This window comes from Penicillium solitum, assembly GCF_028829755.1.
Source record: "Penicillium solitum strain IBT 25940 chromosome Unknown utg000001l_segment0_segment0, whole genome shotgun sequence".
NCBI classification, from domain to species: domain Eukaryota; kingdom Fungi; phylum Ascomycota; class Eurotiomycetes; order Eurotiales; family Aspergillaceae; genus Penicillium; species Penicillium solitum.
In genome coordinates, this window is record NW_027072121.1 from 7,965,845 (window position 1) to 7,991,821 (window position 25,977).

General features: G+C 50.5%; 14 protein-coding genes across 14 annotated transcripts; 11 read left to right on the forward strand and 3 right to left on the reverse strand.

The window, feature by feature from the left end:
• Nucleotides 1-62: 62 nt before the first annotated feature.
• N7455_003063 (putative C2H2 finger domain protein) lies at nucleotides 63-818 on the forward strand (the record flags this gene model as incomplete). Its single annotated transcript, XM_040955100.2, has 3 exons — nucleotides 63-176; nucleotides 231-257; nucleotides 312-818. Coding segments are annotated over 3 exons (648 nt in total), but the record flags the coding sequence as incomplete, so codon positions are not given.
• A 287-nt stretch (nucleotides 819-1,105) lies between these two features.
• On the reverse strand, nucleotides 1,106-2,411 carry N7455_003064 (pyruvate dehydrogenase (acetyl-transferring) subunit E1 beta; the record flags this gene model as incomplete). The annotated part of the gene is made up of 4 exons (XM_040955101.1): nucleotides 1,106-1,577; nucleotides 1,632-1,918; nucleotides 1,980-2,103; nucleotides 2,164-2,411. 4 exons carry the CDS (start codon nucleotides 2,409-2,411, stop codon nucleotides 1,106-1,108), a joined length of 1,131 nt encoding a protein of 376 aa, XP_040814301.1.
• Nucleotides 2,412-2,860: 449 nt separating this feature from the next.
• Nucleotides 2,861-4,680, forward strand: N7455_003065 (metallophosphoesterase family protein; the record flags this gene model as incomplete). Its single annotated transcript, XM_040955087.2, has 2 exons — nucleotides 2,861-3,015; nucleotides 3,063-4,680. 2 exons carry the CDS (start codon nucleotides 2,861-2,863, stop codon nucleotides 4,678-4,680), a joined length of 1,773 nt encoding a protein of 590 aa, XP_040814352.2.
• A 146-nt stretch (nucleotides 4,681-4,826) lies between these two features.
• N7455_003066 (enoyl-[acyl-carrier-protein] reductase) lies at nucleotides 4,827-6,094 on the reverse strand (the record flags this gene model as incomplete). The annotated part of the gene is made up of 2 exons (XM_040955237.2): nucleotides 4,827-5,868; nucleotides 5,916-6,094. 2 exons carry the CDS (start codon nucleotides 6,092-6,094, stop codon nucleotides 4,827-4,829), a joined length of 1,221 nt encoding a protein of 406 aa, XP_040814355.2.
• Nucleotides 6,095-6,432: 338 nt separating this feature from the next.
• Nucleotides 6,433-8,086, forward strand: N7455_003067 (glutamyl-tRNA(Gln) amidotransferase subunit HER2; the record flags this gene model as incomplete). The annotated part of the gene is made up of 4 exons (XM_040955240.2): nucleotides 6,433-6,568; nucleotides 6,621-6,945; nucleotides 6,993-7,168; nucleotides 7,221-8,086. The coding sequence occupies 4 exons, from the start codon at nucleotides 6,433-6,435 to the stop codon at nucleotides 8,084-8,086; spliced, it is 1,503 nt and encodes a 500-aa protein (XP_040814326.2).
• A 130-nt stretch (nucleotides 8,087-8,216) lies between these two features.
• N7455_003068 (SPRY domain-containing protein) lies at nucleotides 8,217-10,007 on the reverse strand (the record flags this gene model as incomplete). The annotated part of the gene is made up of 1 exon (XM_040955136.2): nucleotides 8,217-10,007. The coding sequence occupies one exon, from the start codon at nucleotides 10,005-10,007 to the stop codon at nucleotides 8,217-8,219; it is 1,791 nt and encodes a 596-aa protein (XP_040814370.2).
• A 530-nt stretch (nucleotides 10,008-10,537) lies between these two features.
• Nucleotides 10,538-12,120, forward strand: N7455_003069 (snoRNA-binding rRNA-processing protein ENP1; the record flags this gene model as incomplete). The annotated part of the gene is made up of 3 exons (XM_040955226.2): nucleotides 10,538-10,906; nucleotides 10,958-11,202; nucleotides 11,250-12,120. The coding sequence occupies 3 exons, from the start codon at nucleotides 10,538-10,540 to the stop codon at nucleotides 12,118-12,120; spliced, it is 1,485 nt and encodes a 494-aa protein (XP_040814276.2).
• A 1,393-nt stretch (nucleotides 12,121-13,513) lies between these two features.
• Nucleotides 13,514-14,841, forward strand: hacA (transcription factor HAC1; the record flags this gene model as incomplete). Its single annotated transcript, XM_040955247.2, has 2 exons — nucleotides 13,514-13,716; nucleotides 13,767-14,841. 2 exons carry the CDS (start codon nucleotides 13,514-13,516, stop codon nucleotides 14,839-14,841), a joined length of 1,278 nt encoding a protein of 425 aa, XP_040814310.1.
• A 352-nt stretch (nucleotides 14,842-15,193) lies between these two features.
• Nucleotides 15,194-15,913, forward strand: N7455_003071 (putative SNF7 family protein Fti1/Did2; the record flags this gene model as incomplete). The annotated part of the gene is made up of 2 exons (XM_040955109.2): nucleotides 15,194-15,238; nucleotides 15,329-15,913. The coding sequence occupies 2 exons, from the start codon at nucleotides 15,194-15,196 to the stop codon at nucleotides 15,911-15,913; spliced, it is 630 nt and encodes a 209-aa protein (XP_040814473.1).
• Nucleotides 15,914-16,511: 598 nt separating this feature from the next.
• Nucleotides 16,512-17,858, forward strand: N7455_003072 (uncharacterized protein; the record flags this gene model as incomplete). The annotated part of the gene is made up of 1 exon (XM_040955200.2): nucleotides 16,512-17,858. The coding sequence occupies one exon, from the start codon at nucleotides 16,512-16,514 to the stop codon at nucleotides 17,856-17,858; it is 1,347 nt and encodes a 448-aa protein (XP_040814349.2).
• A 940-nt stretch (nucleotides 17,859-18,798) lies between these two features.
• Nucleotides 18,799-21,319, forward strand: N7455_003073 (Zn(II)2Cys6 transcription factor; the record flags this gene model as incomplete). The annotated part of the gene is made up of 7 exons (XM_040955061.2): nucleotides 18,799-18,986; nucleotides 19,035-19,538; nucleotides 19,588-20,112; nucleotides 20,165-20,303; nucleotides 20,386-20,462; nucleotides 20,515-20,588; nucleotides 20,637-21,319. 7 exons carry the CDS (start codon nucleotides 18,799-18,801, stop codon nucleotides 21,317-21,319), a joined length of 2,190 nt encoding a protein of 729 aa, XP_040814514.2.
• Nucleotides 21,320-21,684: 365 nt separating this feature from the next.
• On the forward strand, nucleotides 21,685-22,062 carry N7455_003074 (uncharacterized protein; the record flags this gene model as incomplete). The annotated part of the gene is made up of 1 exon (XM_040955048.2): nucleotides 21,685-22,062. One exon carries the CDS (start codon nucleotides 21,685-21,687, stop codon nucleotides 22,060-22,062), a length of 378 nt encoding a protein of 125 aa, XP_040814439.2.
• Nucleotides 22,063-22,420: 358 nt separating this feature from the next.
• N7455_003075 (3-oxoacid CoA-transferase) lies at nucleotides 22,421-24,349 on the forward strand (the record flags this gene model as incomplete). The annotated part of the gene is made up of 7 exons (XM_040955146.2): nucleotides 22,421-22,697; nucleotides 22,747-23,031; nucleotides 23,079-23,265; nucleotides 23,321-23,696; nucleotides 23,743-23,774; nucleotides 23,825-24,164; nucleotides 24,215-24,349. 7 exons carry the CDS (start codon nucleotides 22,421-22,423, stop codon nucleotides 24,347-24,349), a joined length of 1,632 nt encoding a protein of 543 aa, XP_040814306.2.
• A 325-nt stretch (nucleotides 24,350-24,674) lies between these two features.
• On the forward strand, nucleotides 24,675-25,971 carry N7455_003076 (uncharacterized protein; the record flags this gene model as incomplete). The annotated part of the gene is made up of 2 exons (XM_040955250.2): nucleotides 24,675-24,892; nucleotides 24,996-25,971. The coding sequence occupies 2 exons, from the start codon at nucleotides 24,675-24,677 to the stop codon at nucleotides 25,969-25,971; spliced, it is 1,194 nt and encodes a 397-aa protein (XP_040814465.2).
• Nucleotides 25,972-25,977: the final 6 nt, after the last annotated feature.

A 25,977-nucleotide genomic window follows, 5' to 3' on the forward strand; every position in this document is an offset into this window, starting at 1 on the left:
GCCTAGAAGCTTAGACGATTAAATAACAGATCCAATAAACCCATGCCTAATTTCACTAGCAGCTACGCGCGTTGGACCCGCCAGTTATAAATACGCAGATGGTCGCAATGCGCAGCCGTACTAAACGCTCTCTCTCCGAACATCACGGATACTCTAGTTCAAGAACAATGGCACCGGTATGCTCTTCTTTTTTTGGTCCAAACCTGACACACCCCAGCTAACAAATATAGCGTGGTTTCACAAATCCCGCTCCCAGGGTAATTAATCACCCATGTTTGCCATATCGGCCACCGCCAAGCTAACCCCTATAGACCGAGTCAGCGCGGTCTGCGCTCAGCTCCTTCACTTGCAGCCTGTGCAATAAATCCTACTCGCGCCACCCAGAATATGAAGCGCATATCGGCTCATACGACCACCAGCACAGAAAGCGTTTGCAGGATCTCAAACAGCTAACACGTGATCCAAATGCCGCCGAGAAGAACCGCCGCGCAGAACGTAAAGCCGATGCGCAGGCCGGTCTGAAAGTGATCGAGACTCCTGTGGACAATGTGGCACCAAGTGGAGGAGGCACGGGTTTCAAGAAGGGAGGTTTCAAAAGCTCATTCGCTACTATCAAGGGAACAGCGGCCCCACCCCCAGTCAAGAGGAAGAACGTTCTAGGAGACGACGATGAAGATGGTCCACCAGATGTGCGCAAACCCCAAAAGAGTGAAGATGATGATGTGGAAAGCGACACCGACGAATATGACCAAGAAGAATATTATGATCCTCGCCGGCCAACAGACTGCTTCCCTGAGTGTGTTGCCCAAAGGGTCTGATGTCGTGATGCCGGAAATGACTTGCGAATTGAATATCTATGGCGTTGAAGGGTACGGATTATCCTTTGTTTTAATTACTGGACAGCAATGAATTTCCATCTAAGCCGTTTAAGCACATCTACGTTGGTCCTGATCTTGGTGTAATGGTACATGCTTTCCAAAAGACTGTCTAAAACGGTTGGATAACAAAAGCAGAATAAAACAACGACATAAGATGGAACAGATGAAAGGGTACTAGGCACATGGCTATATTATTGCGAGCTCCTCACTCGCCCTCGTTTATTGGCTTACAGGCGCAGAAGCTTGGCGGCCTGGCTGACAATGGTGTCCTCCTGGGGGAAGGCCATGGCCTCAAGGCCAGCGGCGTAAGGAGTAGGAACCTCAGCACCGGTGACACGGACAGCGGGGGCGGTCAGGTAGTCGAAGCCGTACTCCATGGAGAGAGCGAGGATCTCGGAAGAAAGACCGAACATGGGGTAGCCAGACTCAACGACCATGATGCGGCCGGTCTTCTTGAGGGAGGCAACGATGGTCTCAACATCGAGGGGCTTAATGGAGCGCAGGTTGATAACCTCAGCGTCGACACCGTACTTCTGCTTGAGCTCGGCGGCGGCGGTCAGGGACTGACCGACGCAGCGAGACACGGAGACGATGGTAAGGTCCTTTCCGGGGCGCTCAATCTTGGCCTTGCCGATGGGCAGGACGAAGTCGTTCTTCTGGGCAGCCTCGCTCATGGGGAAAGCCTGGCCGTACAAGAGCCTGGCATTGGTTAGTTCACGCGGAATCCAGAAAAATGGGTTGATGGAATCTTACTCGTTCTCGAGAACAACAACGGGGTTGGGGTCACGGATAGCAGCCTTGAGCAGACCCTTGGCATCCTCAGCGCTCCAAGGGGAGACAACCTTCAAACCGGGAATGCTGCCGTACCAGGCGGAGTAATCCTGGGAGTGCTGGGCGGCGACACCGGAAGCGAAACCGTTGGGACCGCGGAAAGTGATGTTGCAAGGCTGGATACCACCGGACATGTAGTGAGTCTTAGCGGCGGAGTTGATAATCTGATCGATGGCCTGCATGGCGAAGTTGAAGGTCATGAACTCGCACTAGATCATGAACGATTAGCATGCGATCCTAGATCAACCGTCATTTTCCGGAAATACTCACAATGGGGTGCAGACCAGCGAGAGCAGCACCAACGGCGATACCACAGAAGCCGGCCTCTGTGATGGGGGTATCGATAACCCGCTTGGGACCGAAGCGGTCGAGCAGACCCTTGGTCACCTTGTATCTACACGGGCGAAAGGTCAGCGTCGGTTTCGCTTCAACTAGAACTTCAAGGGTCACTCACGCTCCGTTGTACTGTGCGACTTCCTCACCAAGGACGAAGGTCTTCTGGTTGAGTTCCAACTCCTCCGCCAAGGCCTCGTTCAAGGCATCACGAACGGTGACCTGCTTGGTGCCATTCTCGGTAGCATATCCGCGGCGCAGAATTGAAGGAGCACAGGCGGTCTGGCGGAGATTCGAGCGCAGAGCAGTGGAAGCAAGGCGCGAGGAAAACAGACGAGCTGTTGGGCGGAAAAGTCGGGGAGCTGACATTGCGGAAATATGGGGGGGAATTGAGAAGATGAAAACAAAGAAAAAAGGAAAAGTCTTCAATTAAAGATCGCAGACCGAACCGGACCGCAAAAGCAATTGAATAGAAGAACGGGAGAGTAGATCAAAGTGAATGCCCAGGGAAAACTTATCGCCGTATAATCTTTGAGATGCAAATCCGAAGATGTTGGGCAACACGTGATATCAAAGCTCACCGGTACTGTAACCGTAACCATACCAGAATTGGAGAGCTCACCCTAAGGCATCTGACCTCCAAGGCTTCCACAGGTTGTTTACACAACATATCTTCCAAGGTTCTCTCGGACTTATCGAACTTTTAAGTTGTTGTAACTACGTGCGTCCTTCCAGAATATTTCAAGTTCTGACAAGTATTTTCCTTGCAGTTAATACATGCTTTTATACACTCTTCCAAGGGTGTATTGTTGGTACTGATGTTGTCCTTGCTCTGGCTACTTCCGTCGGCGCTCGCCGCTCAACCCTCCGCACCCGACCCCATCCCCGCTCCGCTACGAACTCTTGATTTCGGGCAACTGAATTTCCTCCATACTACCGACACTCATGGCTGGCTGGCTGGTCATCTGCAGGAGTAGGCTTTGGACCCTGCGAAGCTTTGAGTTGTACTAATAATCGCAGACCGTCCTACTCCGCAGACTGGGGAGATTATGTATCGTTTACGACACGCATGCGGGAAAAGGTGGAAGCACAAGGACAAGATCTACTCGTTATAGATACTGGTGACCGAGTCGAAGGGAACGGCCTATACGACTCGTCCGAGCCTAAGGGTATCTACCTTTCAGACATCTTGCAGCATCAGCACATCGACCTGTTGACGTCGGGAAACCACGAACTATACAAGCAAAACACATCGGAGGCTGAGCTTCTTGTCACCGTTCCTAATTTCCGGGGCAACTATCTGGCTTCGAATATCGATATCATTCACCCGACCACGAAGGAGCTTGTGCCTCTAGCCCCGCGGTTTAAGAAGTTTACTACCAAGAAACAAGGCATCCGTATAGTAGCTTTTGGCTTCCTCTTTGATTTCAACGGAAATTACAACAACACTGTGGTTCAGAGAGTATCTTCTACTATCAAAGAGGATTGGTTCCAAGAAGCCATTCGGGATAAAGAAGTGGATCTGTTTTTGGTGATCGGCCATGTGCCTGTTCATTCGCCGGAATATCGGGCGATCTTCAAGGAGATCCGGGGAATTCGTTGGGATACTCCAATCCAATTCTTTGGTGGGCACCAGCACGTGCGTGACTATGCCCAGTATGATTCCAAAGCCTTTGGCCTAGCGAGTGGTCGATTCATGGAAACTGTTGGCTTCATGTCAATCGATGGCCTCGCTAGCAAAACAAGCCAGCAGTCTGCTGCTGGCCCCGTCTTCAAGCGCAGATACATTGACAACAATATCTTTTCTTATTATCATCACACCGGTCTTGATCAAAAGACCTTCCCTACCGAAAAAGGCCTCAATGTCTCCCGATTGATCGCCAAAGCACGGACCGACCTTCATCTGGACCAAATCCATGGATGTGCTCCACATGATTTATGGATGTCGCGAGTCAAGTATCCGGACCCTAGCAGCATCTACACCTGGCTTGAGACTCAGGTTTTGGGTGACTTGAGGGATGAAACTCGTGGGGACACGCCAAGGGTAGCCATTATTAACACGGGCGCTATGAGGTTCGATATCTTCAAGGGACCTTTTACCCAAGACTCGACTTTTATTGTATCTCCATTCACCAGCACCTTCCGCTATGTGAAAGATGTCCCATATGACAAGGCACAACTTATTGTCGAGGTTTTGAACGAGCAGCCTCAAGTTTTATCTACGGATGAATCTTCATTGACAACCTTGGGCCCTCTTGAGCAACTTGCATATCCGGAAGACGTGATTGCCCAAAAATGGGCTTCAGCTAGTGGGCAAATCCCCATGTCCGGTCCGGAGCTCGTGCCCGGTTACACGACAAAAGACGATGCGGGCACAGATGGCGATGACACCATCCATGCACCCATCAACTTTTACCGCGTGCCAAACTGTATTCAAGCTCTCAAATCTGCCAATGCATCCGAGACACCGAAGACGGTGGACTTGGTCTACCTTGACTTCATCGAGAAATATATAATACTGGCCGCCAAGTTTGCTGGTCTCGATGTCGATATCGCAAAGGAGAGTGATGTGTACACGCCGAACGTGTCTTTAACAAACCTGATCCTTGACTGGGTGAAGAAGAACTGGGAGTGTTGATAAATATACTATGTAGCTCAGTTAATTGTGTTACAATTCATTCATTTTTTCTGGACTCAAGTTGTACTGGGGCCAATTGACCACGAAGAAGTAAATCTCGGGGGAAAACCGCCTAGCTTTATAATACATTCATATTAGCTGTTCACTTAATCACCGCCGTTAAAGGTGAACACCCCCTTCCCACTGCGGTAGCCGCCCAAAGTGCCCTGCACACTCTCTGCCAACTCCGGGCCCTCGGACTCCCAGTTCCACTTGACCTCATCCACCGGAATATCCTGGAACTTGCCAGAGCGAGTCAATTGAAGCACATCCTTGATGGTGCTCTCCTTCAGCTGGGGGTTCTTGTCACCCCACTTGCTGACCCAGAACCCGTCAAACGCGAGGTTCTTAAAGATCAGCAGGCCCGAGGGCAGTGCAACAGGTTGCTTCGACATGGCTCCATAGGTCACCATGTGCGAATCAGGAGCCAAAGTCTTAGCCAGAGCGGTGGCATTCTTCCCGCCTACGCAGTTCAACGCCAGACGAATGGGCTCCCGGCCCTGGCGGGTGAACTCGTGAACCATATCCCGGAAGTTACCAGTAAGCATCTCCTCCTCGGTGATAACAACGGTAGCTCCCAGATCCCGGAGCTCCTTCTTAAGGGCCTCAGTCTCCTCGGGTGTCTTGCGCTGTCGAACGACATTGAGCGTCTTGATTCCCCACTCGCGGCCAAGCTGAATAGCTGCTCGTCCGACACCGCTGTTGGCGCCGTTCTGAATCATCCATTCCTCGCCGGCACGCATCCAATCCCATTCACAGAAATCCCGGAGCATACGGTACGCAGTGACGGGGTTGACGCTGACAGTGCCAACCTGCAGCGGGGTCAGACCCTCCTTGTTCTCAATCTTGATCAACTGGGATTCGTCCAGCTGCGCGTGGGTACGCCAGGTACCCAGGCCTGTGCGCTTCATAATGACCCAGTCGCCTTTGCTGAGGTTCTTGACGCCCGCACCGGCTGACAGCACCTCGAATGCGCCCTCGTTTCCGCCGACTGCGGCGGGCTCTGCGTTTCCGAGGTCTGTTTGGAAGGGAGGTTTGCTGGGATAGACGCCCTGGATCTGGTTCACGTCGGCGGGGTTCATCGGCGCAGTCAACAGGCGCAGGTTCACTTGGGTTGCGTGCGGCGCCGAGATTGAGTGCTTGTGTAGGCTAAATTGATCAGTTTTGTTTGATCAATGGCATCTTGGGGGACCTACCGCAAGACATCCTTGGGCTCGCCATATTTGGAGTAGATGAGAGCCTTTGCCTGTGTGTAGCCATAGACCGAAACGTATCGCCGACCGAATGGAGCTTGACCGAGCACCTGTGGTACAGCTCTAGCTGAGGCCGGGCGAGCACTTCGGGTGGCTGTCTGTAGTACACTTCGTGAGAACATGGTTGGTAAGTGAAAGAGTGGAGGAGAAGAGAAGTCGAGCAAATCCGGATGACGTCTTGGTCGATTTCGCTCGGCCCGAAGGAATTATTGACATTGTAACTCCGAGGCCACTTGGGATTGTTAGATATTGGTGTTTATATTCCAGCAATAGCTATTTATTTCTAACTACACTACAAAGGCATATAATATCTATATATATATATAGCTACATATCTTCCTAACTTCAAAGGTGACAGAGACACACCTGAATATGTAGATACCGTGGAAAAGCAGCACGGACCCGGGAAACTCGCGTTCCCACTCCCTTTCTATATTGTACTCCTCACACACTCGTCTAAATGTCCTTGTTGCGCGAAGCTGAGAAATGCGTCGCTAATCAATATGCACATGGTTTCAATGCCTTCATAACCCCGCTGGCGCGCGCGGGGCCATGGCTGGACCGCGTAAAGGAAGCAGATGTGCGCAAGGAAGAAGGTAGCAATCTCAGACTTCCACTCTCTACTTCAGAATTAACCGATATGATCAGGGAAACCCAAGTCCGCAGTGGACGGCCGCTTGATCTCCATCAAAGACAATATCTGCACGCGCGACCTTCCGACGACCTGCGCCTCAGGAATCCTGGATAAATTTACGAGCCCGTTCAATGCCACCGTTGTCGATCAACTAGAGGCCGCCGGGGCCATTGTCGCTGGAAAGACAAATCTGGACGAGTTTGGGATGGGATCGCACTCGATCAATTCACATTTCGGTCCTGTCAAGAACCCTCGTCAAGATTCCAGCGGGGAAGACCTCTCGGCCGGTGGCAGCTCTGGTGGAAGTGCCGCTTCAGTCGCCGCCGGCCAATGCTATGCGTAAGTGGCCAGTTGTCAGCAAGGAGACTGGTTGCTGACTTCTACAGATCACTAGGAACGGACACCGGAGGCTCAGTCAGACTCCCAGCTGCTTACACCGGTACAGTGGGATTCAAGCCGTCATACGGACTGATCTCACGATGGGGCGTGGTGGCATACGCCAATTCTCTAGATACCGTAGGTATATTGGGGAAAACCACGGCCAATGTGCGCGATATCTTCGGTGAGTTTTTATCAGTCACACTAGATAACGATTGTGCTAATAGCATGCCTAGACATCCTCAACCAACATGACCAGCGTGACCCTACCAACCTCTCAATATCCTCCCGCTCTCGAATCCAAGCCTCTCTCCAAACACCACAACTTGCCTCGCGGCTGACTTCTGCCCCTCTCCGAATCGGTGTGCCAATAGAGTACAACGTTTCCGAGCTGACTCCCTCAGTCCGACGAGCTTGGGCTCTTTCTTTGGCACACCTAAAGAAACAAGGACACACCGTCCACTCTGTCTCTCTGCCCGACACAAAACACGCACTATCTACATATTATGTCGTGGGACCTGCCGAAGCATCTTCGAACCTGGCCAAATACGACGGAGTACGCTACGGTACTCGCGCCGAAGGCCCAGATGGCGACGGAAAGCCTGATGGATATCTATTCTCAAATACCCGAGGACAGGGATTCGGGCAAGAAGTGAAGAGACGAATTGTTCTAGGCACATTCACTTTGAGTGCCGATGCCATTGACAACTATTTCATCCAAGCACAACGGGTGCGTCGTCTAGTCCAGCAAGACTTTGATGCCGTCTTTACAGCCAAGCATCCGCTAGCTGCGCAAGGCACAGTCAAAATCGCAAATGAGAATGACGTAGATGTCATCATATGCCCTACTGCTCCCTCATCCCCGCCACGACTGTCGGACTTGATGAGCAAATCTACCAAGCAATCACCCCTGGATGCATATGTCACCGACGTATTCACCGTTCCCGCCAGTCTGGCTGGTCTACCTGCAATTTCAGTTCCCGTGACAGTGTCTGGAGAGAAAGATGCTGAACTAGCAGGAATTCAGGTCATCGGTCAATATGGAGACGATCAGTTGGTCATGAAAGTGGGAGAGATGTTGGAGGGAAGAAATTTAGATTAGGCCCATACCTGTACGACTACTATATGAAATGTATATTATGTGAATAGAATTTTGAAATCAGAATTGGTATCAATGCTATTACAAAACCCAAACGCCTATCCCATTTTCCCATTGAGTATGTCATATGTCACTAAGTCATCTCGACATCGCCATCACCCTGCACTTCAATGTTGGGAGTGCCAGCTGTCCCAACGCTCATCGCATCTTCAAGGCCGTGGTTCCCAACATCGCCTGCAGCCGGTGTCTCACGATTGCTATTAGCAGCGGAATCGGATGCCCCGGCAGTTCCAAGAGTATGGGCAAGGGTAGAGTCAAGCGCTGCACTAACACCACCCTTCAACACCTCCGCCCCTCCCACAACCCCAGCTCCGTCAAGCTCGGTGTTGTTATTAATGACATCGCCGTCAATTCCGCCCCATGTGAACATGGCTTCTACCTCATCCACGATATCGGCCATCACATCTTCGGCGATCTGATCATTGAAGCGTTCGCCCATGGCTCGGACTGGTTCTCCGGTTTCAGTCTTCTCGGGTGGCCCAGCCCACCACGGCCCCTCGAATCGGCATTCGACGGCACCGCCGCCGTAGCAACTCACGGCAGGATAATAACCGATCAAGCCGTCGTCGGCATTCTCACGCTCGCCAATACCAAGATTGTTTGTGCCATTGGCGAGACGACTTGCGGGCGGCAGGAAGGCGTAGAGTTCTTTGAAGGGGGTGCCCATTTGCACTCCGTTCTTTAGAATGGTGATGCTAGATCCCGGTAGGGTACGAAGCGTGGCGTCTTCACTGTTCAAAGGGGACGGGGGACCAAACGTCGGTGTCTCCTTGAGGTTGAAAGCGTAGTCACGGAGGTGTTTCGTAGAGAAGACATTGGATTGCTGCCAACAGAAATCCGATTTATAGTGGAAGGGAATCCGATCTCGGATGATGTTGGTTGCTACCGGCTGTGATGGGTTATTATCGGCGGGATCGTAAGTGCCCTCGACAATCTTTTTGTGAAGAGAAAGAGGTGGAAGAGTGATGAGCATGCCGATAACATCGCCTTCATTGATGGCCTCCCCCTTGGGGAAGAAGAACTCGCATCGCATTCGATTGACGACTTCGCCGTTCACATCTCGAATCCCGTACCCGTAGCAATCCACTCCAACATTCACATCGAGATCGGCCTCACGTCGGGCGAAGCCAATACGGACATGGCCACGGGGCGAAGTTGTCGATCTGCCATTCTGAGGTGCCTGGGGATCATTGACTATGCCACTAATCACGCGAGCTTCGTAATAATATGTGCCTTCTCGAGCACATACATTGGCGCGGGCAGTATGCCACGCGTCACTGGTGGTCACCGCAGTCGCGTTCTCTGAAAACGATATGGCAGCCGGTGAATCCTCGAAACTGAAGCGGGTATGGTACGGTCGAACATCGGTCTGGCGATATTTGATGTGAGGGAATCCGGGGTCTGCAATGGCGTAGCTGTAACGGAATCCATTCTTGTTGGTGAGTTTATCGACAACCTCGTAGAAATCCCAGCTCTGACCCAAAACGTCTGACGTCTTTCGGCTCACGCGATTCAATTGGCGAGGTTGTGGAGGGTATCGATCCGAGGCGTGTGGCTCGGCGAGCAACAACGGACGAAGAATGCTCAGTTTTGAGCTGGGCAGGGCGGTGCTCGGTGCAGCTGTGGCTCGCTTTTTCGGTGGCGGTGCGGTCTCGGTGTCTAGTCCTTTGGCTTCACGTTTCTTGCGACTGTCTCGCTTGTTGCGCTTAGCTCGGCCATCGCCTTGAGCGGACGGGGCTGGTGACGATCGCGGATTCAAGTCGGTGAATTGCGCACTGAGCAAAGGTCCACCATTGGGAGGTAGGATAGGGGAGTTGATGTTGGACGACGGAGCGGAAGACCCGGGGGCTTGGGCAGATGCCATGATGGATGCTTTCTTTGTCCGCTAGGGTTGTGGACTGTCGATCTGGAGAGAGTCAGCCATTTGAACAAAATACAATCCAATGAGTATGGCTTTTGCAGTATTTTGCTTCTGCAAAGTTAAAGGTCCTTACTCAATTTGAAGCTTGTCTGTAGGCTGTCAAGCTGTTCCGGCGTATATACGCGAAATACCCAGATAGTTGGCAGCCTGTAATTTCCCCAATTGAAGTATTATAGTACTCTGGTGACTCCTATATTCATTGATAGGCAGCAAGCTTCCTTTGTGCGTAAAAAGAGTCAATCGCATTCGTGCTGGACAATAATCTCCTTTGGAAACTAAGGCGGTCAGTAATTTATTGCAGAAAATACGTGAAGAGGCTCAGGCGGTGTGGGATACAGGCGGTGAGTAGATTGGGGGGCACCGCCGGCAGAAAAAAAAATATGACCACACAATTTGATCGTCGTGTGTACTTCGATAAGCCAGCCCAAACTACTTATTTCAGTTTCTTCGGTTTATTCGAAGAATTACCCAACATGCCCAAGGTTTCAAGCTCCCGCGCTGCGGCAGCGGCTCGCCGACACAACCCACTCGCTGAAGATATCACTTCCGCGGGGCACCTTCGGACACAGAGCAGCAAGAAAGGCAAAGGAAAAGCCGACGAAAACGATGAGGAGGGCGAAAATGGACAGCGTTTTGTTGACGCGAAGATGTCGCGCAAGATTCTGCAGATTGGACAAGAATTGGCCGACGAGGATGCTGCCGAGCAACTCAAGAACTCAGCACAGCCCAAGTCGAATGCATTTGAATTTGATACCCGATTCGAGGATGAGGGGACTTTCTCCGACGACGACGAGGGAAAGTTTGAGGCCGACGATTGGGTTGATGATGAAGTCGAGCAAGTTGTAAGACTCCCGAATCCTCGGATAATCAGATTGCTTCTAACATTTTACTAGGAGGTCGATCCCAATGATCTAGATATGTTCAACAAGTTCATGCCTCACGAGGAGGACCCTATATTCCACCCCAAGGACCCCAGCTCCGCTGGCCCCACCAACCTTGCCGATTTGATTCTCGAGAAGATTGCCGAGCACGAGGCGAAGCAGGCTGGCGAAGGCCCCTACGGTCAATACATCCAAGGTGGTGGTGTCCCCGAGGATGCGGTCCAGATTCCCGCCAAGGCCGTGGAAGTATATGAGAAGTATGTTTTACAACAGTTCCTTGTGAGGCCAAGCTAACTTGCTCTAGGGTCGGCATGATTCTTTCTCGCTACAAGTCTGGCCCGCTCCCCAAGCCCATCAAGATTCTTCCCTCTGTACCGAACTGGCAGACCCTCCTGGATATCACTCGCCCCGAGTCATGGACCGGCAACGCCGTCTACGCCGTAACCCGTATTTTCATTTCGTCCAAGCCTCACGTTGCCCAGGAGTTCATCAACACTGTGCTCTTGGAGCGCGTGCGCGAGGAAATCCACGAAACCAAGAAGTTGAACGTCCACACCTACAATGCGCTGCGCAAGGCCCTGTACAAGCCCGCATGCTTCTTCAAGGGACTTTTGTTCCCCCTCGTGTCCACCGGAACCTGCACCCTGCGTGAAGCCCACATTGTCTCCTCTGTGGTTGCCCGTGTCTCCGTTCCCGTGCTGCACTCCGCAGCCGCCCTGCTCCGCATGTGCGATTTGGCCGCGGAACAGTCGTTGACCTCCCTGGAAAGCACCGGTGCTGTCAACATGTTCATCCGCGTCTTCTTGGAGAAGAAGTATGCCCTGCCATACAAGGTCATCGACGCCCTTGTATTCCACTTCATGCGTTTCCGCGCCGTCGATCCTTCGGATGATGCCATGAACGACGGACCCACAGGGCTCGGTTCCAAGGCCTACAAGCTGCCAGTTCTCTGGCACCAGTCCCTTTTGGTCTTTGCCCAGCGTTATCGTAACGACATCACTGAGGACCAGCGTGAAGCGCTTCTCGATTTGCTTCTCGTCCGTGGACACAAGGACATTGGACCTGAAGTGCGACGCGAACTGCTTGCTGGCCGAGGACGTGGTGTGGTGGTCCCTGACCCGGAGGCCCAGAATGCTCTCGATGCTGGCGACGACACGATGGATGTCACCATGTAGATGAGGTCAATTGATCATAGCCCCGCACATGTTCGCTTACGATATTGTCATGAGCACGTTTCTATGGGATGGCGTTTTTGTTTTTCTTTCTTTGTTTGAGGGACTGCATATAATTCCCCTGGTGTCGAAGGTTTCCAAAATGGGATGACAATACCGATCACTGAATTTTAGTGTATTGAATTGAGGTAGACATATATCGTTATCTTTTCTCCATATGCAGCAAATGGTAGGAGTCACCCCTATAGGTAAACTCCCGAGGTCATCCCTAAATAGTAACGGAGGGGCAATGTATACGTTGTTCGACGCCCGTTTCAGCCCCTCGGCCTAGGCTCCATGATTCTGCCGTGTTCGAGATAGTTCCGTCGTTCCGTCGCATCCCCAGGATGATTTCCGCCAATCTAGATGGCACACTGGCCCCCTTCTCCATAGATGTACACAATTACAGTATCACATTCTCAGTCAGGGGCACGGAGAATTAACGGGGCGGGGCATGATTAACCTGCAAAACACCTGTGATTGGCGTTTTAAATGGAGCATTCTCCGGGCAATCCTGATCGCGCCTTCAGGAGAGAACGTATCAATGTACTAGGTCCACCCTAGATTGTTCGAGACTCTTTGTGATATTGGATGAATTACGTTGTGGGACAGACGTATCATGATTTAGATAGGTCGAGTCGGAGTGACCGGATGTGTCTTGTATTACCCGAGAGATCATAAGCTGAATAAATATGGAAATATTACTCCGTACATATGCATCCATGGATGTTGTATGCACTCGAATACAATTGTATCGGGGGGCCTCAATATCCCAATTATAGAACTCCAGGGAGGCAAGACAAGTTGAGTGCCCACTTAGGATGTAGGTCCTCCGTACGGAGCTCCGTCGTAACAAGTGCGATGTTTCAGCGGTAAATCATAATTGGCTGCCGACAGGGGCTGAACCATGGAATGCAGGGGGAAATTAACGTAATTTACGTGTCTCGTTACAAGAACTCAGCCCCCTTTTGAGGTACTTGGTGGCACATGTTAAAATGTATGGTGTAGCTTGTACCTGATGTACGTGTGTGCCCAGGTTCCAGGGTTCCCCCCTCCCCCCTTTGTTCCATCCGACGCCATCCCTTTCAGACCACGCTGGCCTCTACTTAAACCTCATCGCGCCCATCCCCGTTTGCAGTTGAACAGCTGTCCTTTCCATTCTTTCTCTCTCTCTCTCTCTCTTTGCTGAGTCACCCTCTGACTCAATCTTCCCCGGAGTCTGGTCTCCGGTGCCGATCGTGATGATAACGTGGCCTCTGTGATCTGATCCTCTTTTCACTCAAGTCATTCTAAGTCTATACATATACACTGATTATTATTCACGTCCGGCACCGGTTATCCATTTGACCCTGTCACCATGGCGGATACTATCAACCCGTTGGATACTCTCCCAGCCTCACCATCCCCAGAGATGTACACAGTTTCCCCCGCGGATACATCATTAGACTCTCCGGAGCCCGAAGATGATATTAAAGATGAAGATGATGAGAAGAAGCCAACAAAGAAGAGAAAGTCTTGGGGACAAGAACTCCCAACCCCCAAAACAAATCTCCCTCCCAGGTATGTTGTCCACCTTGTTTCAAATATCTGAACCCCGCTAACTCTTCTAGAAAACGCGCCAAGACAGATGATGAAAAGGAGCAGCGCCGGATAGAACGGGTCCTCCGGAACCGTGCTGCTGCTCAAACATCACGCGAGCGCAAGCGTCTCGAGATGGAGAAACTCGAGACCGAAAAGATCCGAATGGAGCAACAAAACCAGTTCCTGATCCAGCGTCTATCCCAGATGGAGGGGGAAAACAACCGTCTGAGCCAACAAGTGGCTAAGCTCTCCGCCGAGGTCCGTGGATCTCGTAGCGTGACTCCCAAAGCCAGCTCCCCCGCCATCGAATCTCCCACCCTCACGCCTACTCTCTTCAAACAAGAAGGAGACGAACTTCCCATGGAACGGATTCCTTTCCCTACTCCCTCCGTTACCGACTACTCTCCTACCCTCAAACCTTCCACTCTGGCTGAGGCCTCCGACGTGACACAACATCCTGCAGCGGTGTTGTGTGACCTGCAGTGTCCGTCGCTGGCCTCGAAGGATCTGGAAGCGCCCTACCCCTCTTCGACCTCTCCGACGAACCTCAGACTGCAAATGACGTTGCAGCTCCTCTTTCTGACGATGACTTCCGTCGCCTGTTCCACGGTGATTCACCCGCTGAGCCAAATCCTTCTTTCCCTGAAGACGGGTTTGCCTTTGACGTTCTCGACGGAGGAGATCTATCAGCATTTCCCTTTGATTCTATGGTTGATTTCGACCCCGAGTCTGTCGTCCTCGAAGGCGTCCAACCGTCCAGTCTTTCGGATGAGACTTCTCACCAGACTACTAGCTTGCAGCCCAGCCTTGGCGCGTCCACTTCGAGATGCGACGGGCAGAGCATTGCAGCTAGCGGTTAGTGAGACTTTCTCCCCGCAGACCTGGTCGGCTGGCGCCTCGGAGGCTCGACCGAGTTGGGAGTCGTTATTAACCATGGCCTGGGCAATCGATAGTCTCAGCCTGTCTAAACGACACCAGCGGGGAAACACAATGAAATCCGGTCGGCAACGCAGTAATGGAAAGATGCATCGAGGTACACGGAGTTTCCGGAGTTCCAGCGCGAGCAAGGCTCTTTCATCCTTGCTTATGGGCAAACAGCGCTGAGGGTTCCAATTTGTTTTGGCCTGTATAATAGTTTTTTATAATGCAAAATCGACTGGCTCATCTTGCAATTATTTCCGAGACCTCATAGTACATCTAGTAGTAATTGTAGTCGCGCTTTTAAATCGCCACAGTAGCCTTAATCCATTTCAAAAATAGAGAGATTGTTTCAGTGTATGTCAAATCTAGACTTGTATTGTCCGTGTTGCTAAAATAAACTGACCTCGGGACGCTAAGAATGAAATGCACTGAATGCGGTCAGTGACGTTGCCACGCGCCCCCAAATCCATCTGCCTTCCACAACACCCAAATACACCTGCAATCCTCATCCTCTATAATATCTCAAACCGACATCATGGTTCGCAAAGACCCTATCTTCGAAGCCCGCACAAATGTCAAAGTAAGTTGTCTCCCCGCACTCTGCTTCCCCTCCTCACAGCGTGCATCACCCCGCCTATGCATGAAACCATTGCTAACCTTATCTTCCCAGCTACACTCCAACAGACTCAAGAAAGAAGCCGTCCGAGCGGAGGCGACCTTCAAATCCGAAAAGGCCAAGGCCGACAAAGCGATGAAGAACCGCGAGTTCCAGATCGCCCGCATTCACGCCGCCTCCGCCGTCCGCGAGAAGCGACGCCAAGTAACGCTCAAATCCGAAGCGGCACGCGCAGATGTCATTATCAACGAACTCAAGGCCGCCCAAAGTACCCGCGACACATCCCGGACGCTCGCCATGGCGTCGCGGGGCCTAGACGCTGCCTCACGGAGCGTCAACCTCGAACACCTCGTCTCCCACGCTAACAACTTCCTCGCCCGGTCGGAAGACTTTAAGATCGCTAGCAGTGCGATCGAGGATGTTGCACAGGGTATATCGATGCAAGAATATGGTGCGGAGGGTGAGGCCGACGTTGATCGGCTTATGGAACAACTGGCAGATGATGCGGGTGTTGATATGCGCTTGAACCTCGAGGCGGACGCTGCGCCCAAGGAAGAGGTTAAGGAGCCTAAGCAGGTGGATGCCGAGGCGGAGGATGGGTTGGGTGCAAGGCTACGCGCTTTACGGGCTGCTAATTGAGCAAGTGGCTTGTGCTCTCTCTCTCTCTCTCTCTCTCTTTCCCCTCCTGGGTACTCCGGATTTAAGGGACTGCCAATCCCCCATATAGATTCCTCGCGATCTCTGGACCTTGCAACACACTGACGATCCACGAAGTTACGCTTGTATTTCTTTCTGTGCTGTTCTTTTCTGCGCTGTTCTATATGTGACTAGGCGTATTCAACGGTTGTTTTTTTTGTTTTTTTTTTCTTCCACGTGAGGCTAGTCCAATTCTGTGTCATCGCCAACAAAAAGACTAAGAAAAGAGACGAGTCCGGTAAAAACATGAGGCGAAAAGTCTAGGGTCTTTGACTAGATCGTAAACAGACTAGACCGTCCACTTAGCTCTGGCAAATTGTGAGACATCACCAATCACACCCGAGCATCTGCCTACTCTAATGCAGGCAATTTCCACCCGAGCAAGAACCAGTATAGCTTAGGCGACAAAACGCCCCCAAATTGACCAAAAATAAGGGTCTTCTAACATGAGGCGCTATCTAGTTTTTTTTTATAAAGCCATGGACGCCTCCAGGGCTCGTTCCTGGTTATTTTTCCCTGCAACCCTAAAGGACCATTCAAGATGGCGCCCTCACACTCGTTTATTCTTCTCTTGTCACTCGTTTTGAGCCCATTCGTTCAGGCTGCCCCTTGGATTGTGACTGATACCTACGAACAAGAGATTAATACAGATTACTACTCCGAGTTGGTCACAGAGATCAATCAAATCTCTCCAACTGCAACTTTGCCAGTCGAGGCCCTATCCACCATTACTTCCACCAATACTGTCTACGACTACACCGTTGTCGAAAAGTTGTATCCCACTGGCTATGGCGAGGAGCGCGACTTATATGATGGCTACCGTAACGCCATAAATAGTGATGGAACCTATCACAGCACCATCTACAAGGTCAACCTGACTTTCTCGGCCCCGACGGCCTGCTCTACTCAATGGACCACCACAACCGCTGCCAGAGTCCGCCCTCCCTATGCGATTGCGACCTTGCTGCCCAGGGATAATGTAGTAACTTCGACCTCGATCGACAACAGCCAGCCATTCGAGCCCACGACCTTCATCTACGAAGTGGTCTTCGTGGAACCCACCCAAATCCCCAGCAGGACTCTGGACTCTCTGAGCCTCTACAACACCCCTACCTCTCGGTACATAGGTTCCGGATGTCAGTACACAGGCGCCACCAGCGATTATAGCGGCAACTCTGGGTACTACACCGGCTTGTCTGACGGGTCAGGAGATACCGAGTACACCGATGGGACATCCAGCAGTGGCAGTGGCTACTACAACTATGGCTACGATGACGACTACAACTGGTTCACCAGCACCTGGGGATCCGGCCTCGGCATCTCCTACCTGGCAATTGTACTGATCTGCGGCTTGGGCTGGATCGGGATAGTTTTCATCCTGGGCATGATCGAGGCCTGGGTGCGATTCCGTCGTCTCATGACGGGCTGGCAGACCCGTCGCGGTTTCCCTCTTTTCTGGTCCTTCATTTTGCTCCCTCTTTCTCTTTTCTGTCTGTTTTGTTTCCGAAAGGGCTACCGCGCCCGCAGCAAGGAGGACGCTGCGATCCTCCAGAAGAGGTGGGATGCGATGGGTTTCTGGACGAAGATGCGTCTCTTCTTCGCTTGGGGCTTCCGCTTCAAGTACCCGACTGTCTTGGGTCCCGCGCCTGCAACTGTCAAGGCAAACAAGAGGCCTGTTGAGTCTGGTCCGCGCTTGTTGGATGTTACTCCCCCCGGTACCAATGCGCCTTCGCGTGCTGCATCGACGGAAGGTGCTCCGGGTGCTGGTCCTGAGATGGGTCAGGTTCCTGCCTCTCAAATCCAGCCTCAACCTCATGCTTCTACACAGACATCTGGTGTTCTGACAGTTGGTCATGGCGAGGAATCTGGTCCAGTTCGCTATGCTTGATTGAGAGTTGGTGTGTGACCGTTTGCTATGTTGGATTCGGTTATATGTATTTACTTTCCGTTGATAAGTCACAAAAGACCAACGGCCTTGTTGTTTTAGAGCTTGTATTTAGCGACTAATCTTTAATTGATACCACCCACTCGTTACTCGGTACATATGCTCAGCCACTACAAAATCAATAAATTAAAGCACAAAGGGCGTCTCTGATATCACCGAAGTCCCCAATAATTACTCAACCACAACTACCTTAAATACCTTCCTGCTTTCGCCAAGTCCAAGACCGATATACAACCTGGCAGTCTTCGCTCTTCAACTTCCAAGGTTCTTTCAAACATCACATCCGTTTCACCTGAGTTGGGTTTCTTGCTTAGGGTCCTTGGCGGCATCATCTTCCCCCACTATCGCTATTTGTGACAAGGGCGACTAACTGAGAAAATATTTAAAAGATTGAGAAGTCGAATAGTTTGTACTCTCTATGTTGGACTTTTTTTTCTCTATTCAAATTCAATTATAAGTGGGACATATATAATGGGCTTGAGAAATGAGATATAACATTGCTTAGGTCAAACTCTTTTTATCCTTACATATAATACACTATGTGGTAACTACCAGCTGGAAGCAACCACTTATTCATTCACACCAAAGCTAAAAAGTAATGGCAATTGGTTTGTTTATGTCTTCATTAGAAACAAATGAAAAAGAATAAAACAGCAAAAAAAGAAATCTCAGGTTTGGTTTTTAGGAATAGCCGAACGCGGGGGTCGAACCCGCAGCCTTAAGATTAAGAGTCTTACGCTCTACCGATTGAGCTAGCCCGGCCGGGCTGTTGAAAGAGGCTGCGATATAGTGCTACATAAGGCAAAGACACCACTACTAAATCATCCCGCCTCCCGCACTTTCATGACGTTAGTATCCATGGCCGAGGTCATATCATTTACTCATGGAGATCGAGTCGGCAGGTTCAGCATCAAGTCCACATGGAAAACAAGCTGCATGCTTGAACTGTCGGCGGAGCAAGATTCGCTGCAACCGCCTGGCAGGCGAGTCCAGCTGCGAGAAATGTAAACAGACCAGTGCAGAGTGTATTGTGCCCAACCATCATCTGGGCCGACAAAAGGGTGTCAAAAAGTGAGTCAGATGAAGGTGTCGTGGAATAAAATATTGACCAGAGTCTAGTAAACGCAAGGGCCTGGAGAAAGCGATACATCAGATCGAGCAAGCAATCAAGCGGCCCAAGGTCGACTCTAGTGACGATGAGGCCCAAAGGGCCATTTCAGTCCTCCAGGAACTCCTCGGTCAAGCCCAGGGCCAGTTAATGCAGAATGAGCATGAGCATGGATATGAGCGTGGCTTTTCAGAGGGATCAGATCACCCGCGCATGACATCTCCACGTGATATGCATGCGGAGGAGAGTCTTGCTCTTGATGATGCAGAGAATCCTCTCCAGTTGCTTGCTAGAGCTTCGGATCTTCAACTTTCGCCGACCGGCATGCGGCGTGCGCCAAAGTCTCCACCGCCGTTGTCAGAGGGTCCATCGTTCATTCAGGGTACCCCGATAGGAGAACCGAGTGCCAAGTCCTTTTTTGTTCCTGCGAGAGCAAATCTCGATATTGGGCCTGAAGTTGACCCTATTGAACTGGGATTAGTTATATTTGATGAGTCGGAGTCCTTGTTCTCATTGTAAGTGCTTTGTTTTTCATTGTTAAACATATATAACTGACAGATCAAGTTTCTACCAAAACCTTGCGCATACACGATGGGGCCTCGATCCTTTGATACATACCCCGTCATTCGTACGGTCCCAGTCAGCTTTTCTTTTTACTTCAATAATGGCAGGCGCGGCCCTATTTTTGCCGTCTGCTACTGCCTTATCTAAGAGACTATCGAGGCACTGCAAATGGCTCGCGAAGCGAGTGTTCACACACCGTTATAGATCTGTTGAGATTGTTCTAGCTTTCATGGTGAACGTTCCATGGATGTCTCCTGGTGATAGACTAGGAGACGATGATACTTGCTCCTATATTGCCATGGCCCTCACTGTTGCTCTAGACTTATCTTTGAACAAGATTGTCTCACCCTCTTCCAGCTTTGACCAAGAACTCCTGAATCGCCTAGCACGAGCAGAGTGTATCGATGCCAAGAGAGCTTTACATATGGATGGATTTGATGATATTGATCCGTCTTCAGAGTGGGGCCTCAGGCTGTTGCGCAGACGTGAAAGAGCCTGGATTGCGTTGTATGTCGTGGAGAGGGGGTATGTGTGATTCTCCTAGTAGTGCATCTGGGTCTGACACTAACCTGCTCAGTGTTTGTCTTGCGCGTGGACGAAGCTATACGGTACCTCCAACAATGCTCGTCGAAAATTGCGATCGTTGGCACCTGTCCAGCATTGCAGACCCGCGTGATGGTCCCATGAATTCTATGGCAGTTCTTCGAAGAGACCTTGTAGGTGCTATCCCAAATCCCGGTCCAAATCGCATTGCAAATACCCATATCATGCTATTAAATTCCATTCTAACGGTTGTAGGATGGACTCTTTCAGAAAGTTAAATCAAGCTGTGATAGTTATCGCTTCGTCGACACCGGCTCGGAAGCTGCTCATTCGTATGCTATTATGCCTTTGATAAATATCACTTATGTACTGACCATACTATAGGATTAAGAGAACCATTCAAACCTTCTACGAGCAGTGGTATGCAACGTGGGCCTTGTCAATTGGCGAAGGAGACAGTAAGTCTTATACCTAAAATTGATTGACCAAATATTAACCATTTACAGCACGCTCCCTACCCCCATATGTCGAGATTCTTGTCACCCATACTCAGTTATCCACCTACGGTGGTGTCATCAATCACCCAACAGCTCCAATTGAAGTCAAACGTTTCTTCCGAGCCGCTGGTCTATCGTCTGCATTGAACGTCCTGCGAGCAGCCATCCAAGGCGAATCTCGACTAAAATCAATGCCAAATAATACCGTGATAATGATCTCCTTTGCCGCATGCTCTGCCCTCAGTCTCAGCATAACACCCGGCGACAGCAGATCGAGTCTAGCACCAAGCGTCCGAAATCTCATCGAAGAGACTGCGGGTGTCCTAGAGAGAATCGGAGCAACACCAAGTCACAGAAGCGGCGCCTCTGTGCTTTACGGGAGATTCCTACGTGAGTTGATCCGACGTGCACCAGCCTTGCCTCTACAGCCCAGAGGCAACCCAGACAGAGTCCATCCACCTGAGCCGACATTTCTGTCTACAGGTCTGGATCCTGGTTCGCTGCCAGTAACACTGCCACCCGAGGATCTATGGTTTGAACCATTGCAATTCTCTGCCATGTCTGATAATCAGATTGTCGATGCGGTGAATCGAGCGGGCACTGCGTTTGGTGCGTCGATCCCGGATGTGCCACTTGATGACATGCTTAACTGGGATTGGCTCGACTTTGCCAATCCGGATTTCAATTTTTAGTAGGACCAGGAGGCGGATATTTGCATACCCCATTGTTTATTTTTCTTGCGTTTATTTGATCATACCTTTGTTTTCTGAACATATTCATATTACCGGCTTGTACATATCGATACTCATTCGCCTACATACCATACATACTAAATGCAAGGCACTGATTTCGCCGAGATTTCTGCAGATCCGATAGATCATCATTGGGGGGGGGCATCTTGGCCAACGTCATCGCCCCTCTCCGAAGCATATCAAGAAGTCACATCTTCAACAACATCGATTTCACACACTCACACACAAGCCCTACGGTGATCAATGAGAACATGCCTCACAGTTGATACCCACAAACTACAAACCACCCCAAAGAAAACACCACGATGGTCCTCGACTGGAGCGCCCTAGCTCCAGGCCCAGCTGGAACTGCCATGCTAGGCGAGAGTGGGATCGAGGGCGCTGCCCGACGTGGACGCGAGCGTATACGCCGCGAGCAAGCCGAGCAAAGAGAAGCCGAAAAGAAACTCCAGCATGGTGATGATACAGCGTCGAAATTTACATTACTACCCGAAAATCAATTAAAGGGGCGTGAATCCAAACCGGAGAGGTCTAAGGAAGGGTCTAAGGAGGCCGGCGACCTCACGCCCAGATTTTCAATGGTTTTTGATGCGGATACTTTAACAGAGCAGAGTGATGGGCGGAGGCAACGAGGGGGTATTAAGGGGAAGATGAGTCGATTCAAGAAACAGTTGACGGGTTGAGTAAGGGTTTGTTTATTTGTTTTGTTGATATCTAGTTTGGCGGGTCATATTTGGTGTTCTATATCGGATACCTATGACATCAGAGGAATTTATACGAGCTGCTTGCCTGTTTTCGCATTCATAATAGACCAATGGGAATATCCCAGTTTGTTTTATGTAATCTATGGAATTTAATCGGAAATTAAAAGAAAAATAGAAGAATAGGTCGAAGATCAGAAGAAGGTCCGCTCGGAGGGCTTCCGCGCGTGGCCGCTCGGCATCCAGAAGTAGCCCCGACCACCCGATACCGTGAATGTTTTAACTGCGCGATGATTTCATTTCCGATGTTTTTTTGTTTTTGTCTAAACAATTATTAAACATGACGATTCTTAGGATTTCCACTACATTGTCGCGCAAAGCGTTGACTACCTGTCGACCTCGGCTCTTTCTTGGAGTGCGCGCCAGCGTGCGCCCCTTGCAACCATTCAGTACCAGCACCAGTACTAGATACTCCATAACCGCACCATTACAATCTCTCGCGCCTAAGATTGAGCGCGGCGGCTCAAAAGTCTTCAAAGATGCCGATGCTGCAGTCGCCGATATCAAGAGCGGATCGACAATCCTTAGCTCTGGGTTCGGTCTTTGCGGAGTTGCAGGTACGTGGACGAGCAACCAGCACGGTAACTAAGCTAATACGCAGTATAGAAACTATCATTAATGCTATGCACCGCCGAGGCGTCGATAAATTACACTCTCTGACAGCCATTTCGAACAATGCTGGTTCCGCGGGCAAGGGAGGCCTTTCGACACTCTCGCAGAACGGCCAGATCAACCGTCTGATCCTTTCATACCTCGGGAACAATAAATCGTTGGAGAAGAAATATTTGACGGGACATATTGCTATTGAACTTTGTCCGCAAGGTACTTTGGCTGAACGTCTCCGTGCTGGAGGTGCTGGGATTCCAGCTTTCTTTACCCCGACGGGAGCCCGTATGTATAGATCCTCCCCAGACTATGCTCGTCGCTGACAAATGAAGACACATTTATTCAAGAGGGAAAGATCCCTGTTCACATGGATGAGTCTGGTAAAGTTCTCGAGTTTGGCAAGCCGCGCGAGACGCGAGAATTCAATGGCAAGACATACCTCATGGAAGAATCCTTGACTGGAGATGTAGCTATTCTCAGAGCTTGGAAGGTGGATGAGGCTGGTAACTGCGTGTTCCGGTGAGTATATGTGGCTATGAATACGGCCCAGAATCTAAACACTGACATCGAATAGATACACTACCAAAGCATTTGGCCCTATCATGGCCAAGGCTGCGACCCTGACCATTGTGGAGGCGGAGAACATTGTCCCAGTTGGCTCTATTGACCCCAATGACGTGGACCTACCGGGTATCTTCGTGGATCGGATCGTTCCTGCCACGGACGACAAGCACATTGAAAACAAGAAGTTGCGCTCGGAGGCAACTGCAACTGGGTCTGTTAAAGACGCGGCTCAGATTCAAAGAGAACTCATTGGTCGTCGGGCGGCCAAGGAGCTTAAGCCGGGATTCTATGTGAATCTGGGTGTTGGTATTCCCACGTTGGCACCGTCGTTCCTGCCCAAAGATGTGAAGGTTTGGATTCAGTCGGAGAATGGTATTTTGGGAATGGTAAGTTTCTTAAATCCCTCTGTACGGGCTAGTCTAACAGTTTCAGGGTGATTATCCCACCGAGCAAGAATTGGATCCGTAAGTTGTTCCCAGATGTGGTGATTCGAACTCTCACTAACTCAGACCAGCGATATCATCAATGCCGGAAAAGAAACCGTGACCCTGGTTCCCGGAGCCGCCACATTCGACAGCACCGAGTCCTTTGGCATGATTCGTGGAGGCCATGTAGATGTGTCTATTCTCGGCGCTCTGCAAGTGAGTGCCAACGGCGATCTGGCCAACTATATGATCCCCGGCAAGGTGTTCAAGGGTATGGGAGGAGCGATGGATTTGATCTCAAACCCGGAAAAGACCAAGATCGTGGTGGCCACTAGCCATGTCGCGAAAGATGGATCGCCCAAGATTGTACAAAAGTGCAGTCTGCCATTGACTGGTGCTAATGTTGTTAGCACTATCATCACCGACCTGGTAAGTGGGAAACTTCTAGTTGATTTCAAACAAGGCTGACAAAAGTACAGTGTGTCTTCCAGGTGGATCGAGCTACTGGTGAGCTCACACTCACGGAGCTTGCTCCGGGTGTTGAGGTGGAAGAAGTGCAGAGTAAGACGGATGCTAAGTTCATTATTGCCGATACCCTTGAGATTATGGAATAAAGACGGGTGAGTCAGAGCCAGGATGTACATACCCTACCGAAGATGGATGGACAAAGGGCCTTAGCTTTGTTTCTCTCCTATAGATACTCAGCATAGCTCTTGAGTCGTAAATTATTTTGTATTTTTCAATTTACCTCGTGAGTGGGATAATTAGGCAGAAGTATTTATTTTGGTTATTTTCACTTTCATAGGCATCCGCCAAACAGAGGGATCCACACTTGGGGGGTTCCAAGGTTCTTAGGCGCAAACAAGCTCACGCGATAAAATAAGCTTACATGTGCCCAGCCTCCGGGGGAAAAACTTCATTTCACCTTTTTATCTCACCATGCCACTTTATCCATATAGTCTGGAGCCCATTCCAGAGCATGAACCTATCTTATTCTCCAATAGAGTGGTGCTAATGGAGCCAATCATGCCCTACAAGCCCAGATCCTCTTCGATCTGGAAATGCTCTCACCCGGACTGCATTGTATATCCACGCTCTAAGAGAGCCATTTTCTGCCGAGCAGTGCAGCGACCTCTCCGGGCATTTATATTCATTATGTGCGTACCCACTGTTATAGTCTACATATTTGCTTATTTGATTGTGTTCTCCACACAGGGTTGTCACGTCATAGTTAATTTAACTAACAATGTCTCACTTTAGTGGCATCCTCACTGTTGCATGGCAATGCTTCCTTTATCTATTTCAACATGATCTTGCCTTGGCTGTTTTCCCCAGTGAACGCCACTCGAGGCTTTCCAACTGGTCTAACCACGGCGTCATCCCCGTACCATGCAACTCGCACAATGACTACTGGCGTCACATTCCCCTACGCTCAGCACTTCGTGCAGGATGTACTGGCGTTGAGGTTGACGTCTGGCCATGGGGAACTGATATCCTAGTGGGCCATTCACATTCCACAGTCCTCCGGGGAACACTGCAGAGCCTCTATCTTGACCCACTACTCAAGATGCTCGACACACACAATGCACCCACTTCTCGCAACTGGCCAAAAGTGATGAGTCAGGAAATGGTCGGGCTATTTTCCTATGACCCAAAACAGACCCTGACCTTGCTGATTGATTGCAAAACCGAGGATGATCAGACCTGGCCTCTTCTTCTCGAACAGCTGAACCCGTTGCGTGAAAAGGGCTACCTGACTCACTTCAATGGCTCTGATGTTGTATACGGCCCAATTACTGTCGTCGTCGGTGGAGATGCGGCTTTTCATATGATCGTCGAGAACTCGACTTACCGCGACGTCTTTTACGATGCACCTCTTGGCAACTTGACATTTCCCGCGGATATAACGGCGGGTTACAACAGACCAATGGATTCCACCTATAACCCATCCAACAGCTATTATGCATCAACAGATTTCCGCAAGGCTATTGGGCCTCTCTCCCTTGGCCGTCTGTCGGATACTCAGCTTGCTATTCTTCGGAGTCAGATACATACAGCTCATGAGTTGGGACTGAAGGTACGGTATTGGGGAACTCCTACCTGGCCGATTGGATTGCGGAATCATGCTTGGAATGTACTTGTGCACGAGGGCGTGGATATGCTAAATACAGATGATTTACGTGGTGCAACTAAGCAGGACTGGAAGCCTCGCCACTGGTGGCAGTGGTGGGTATAACACGAT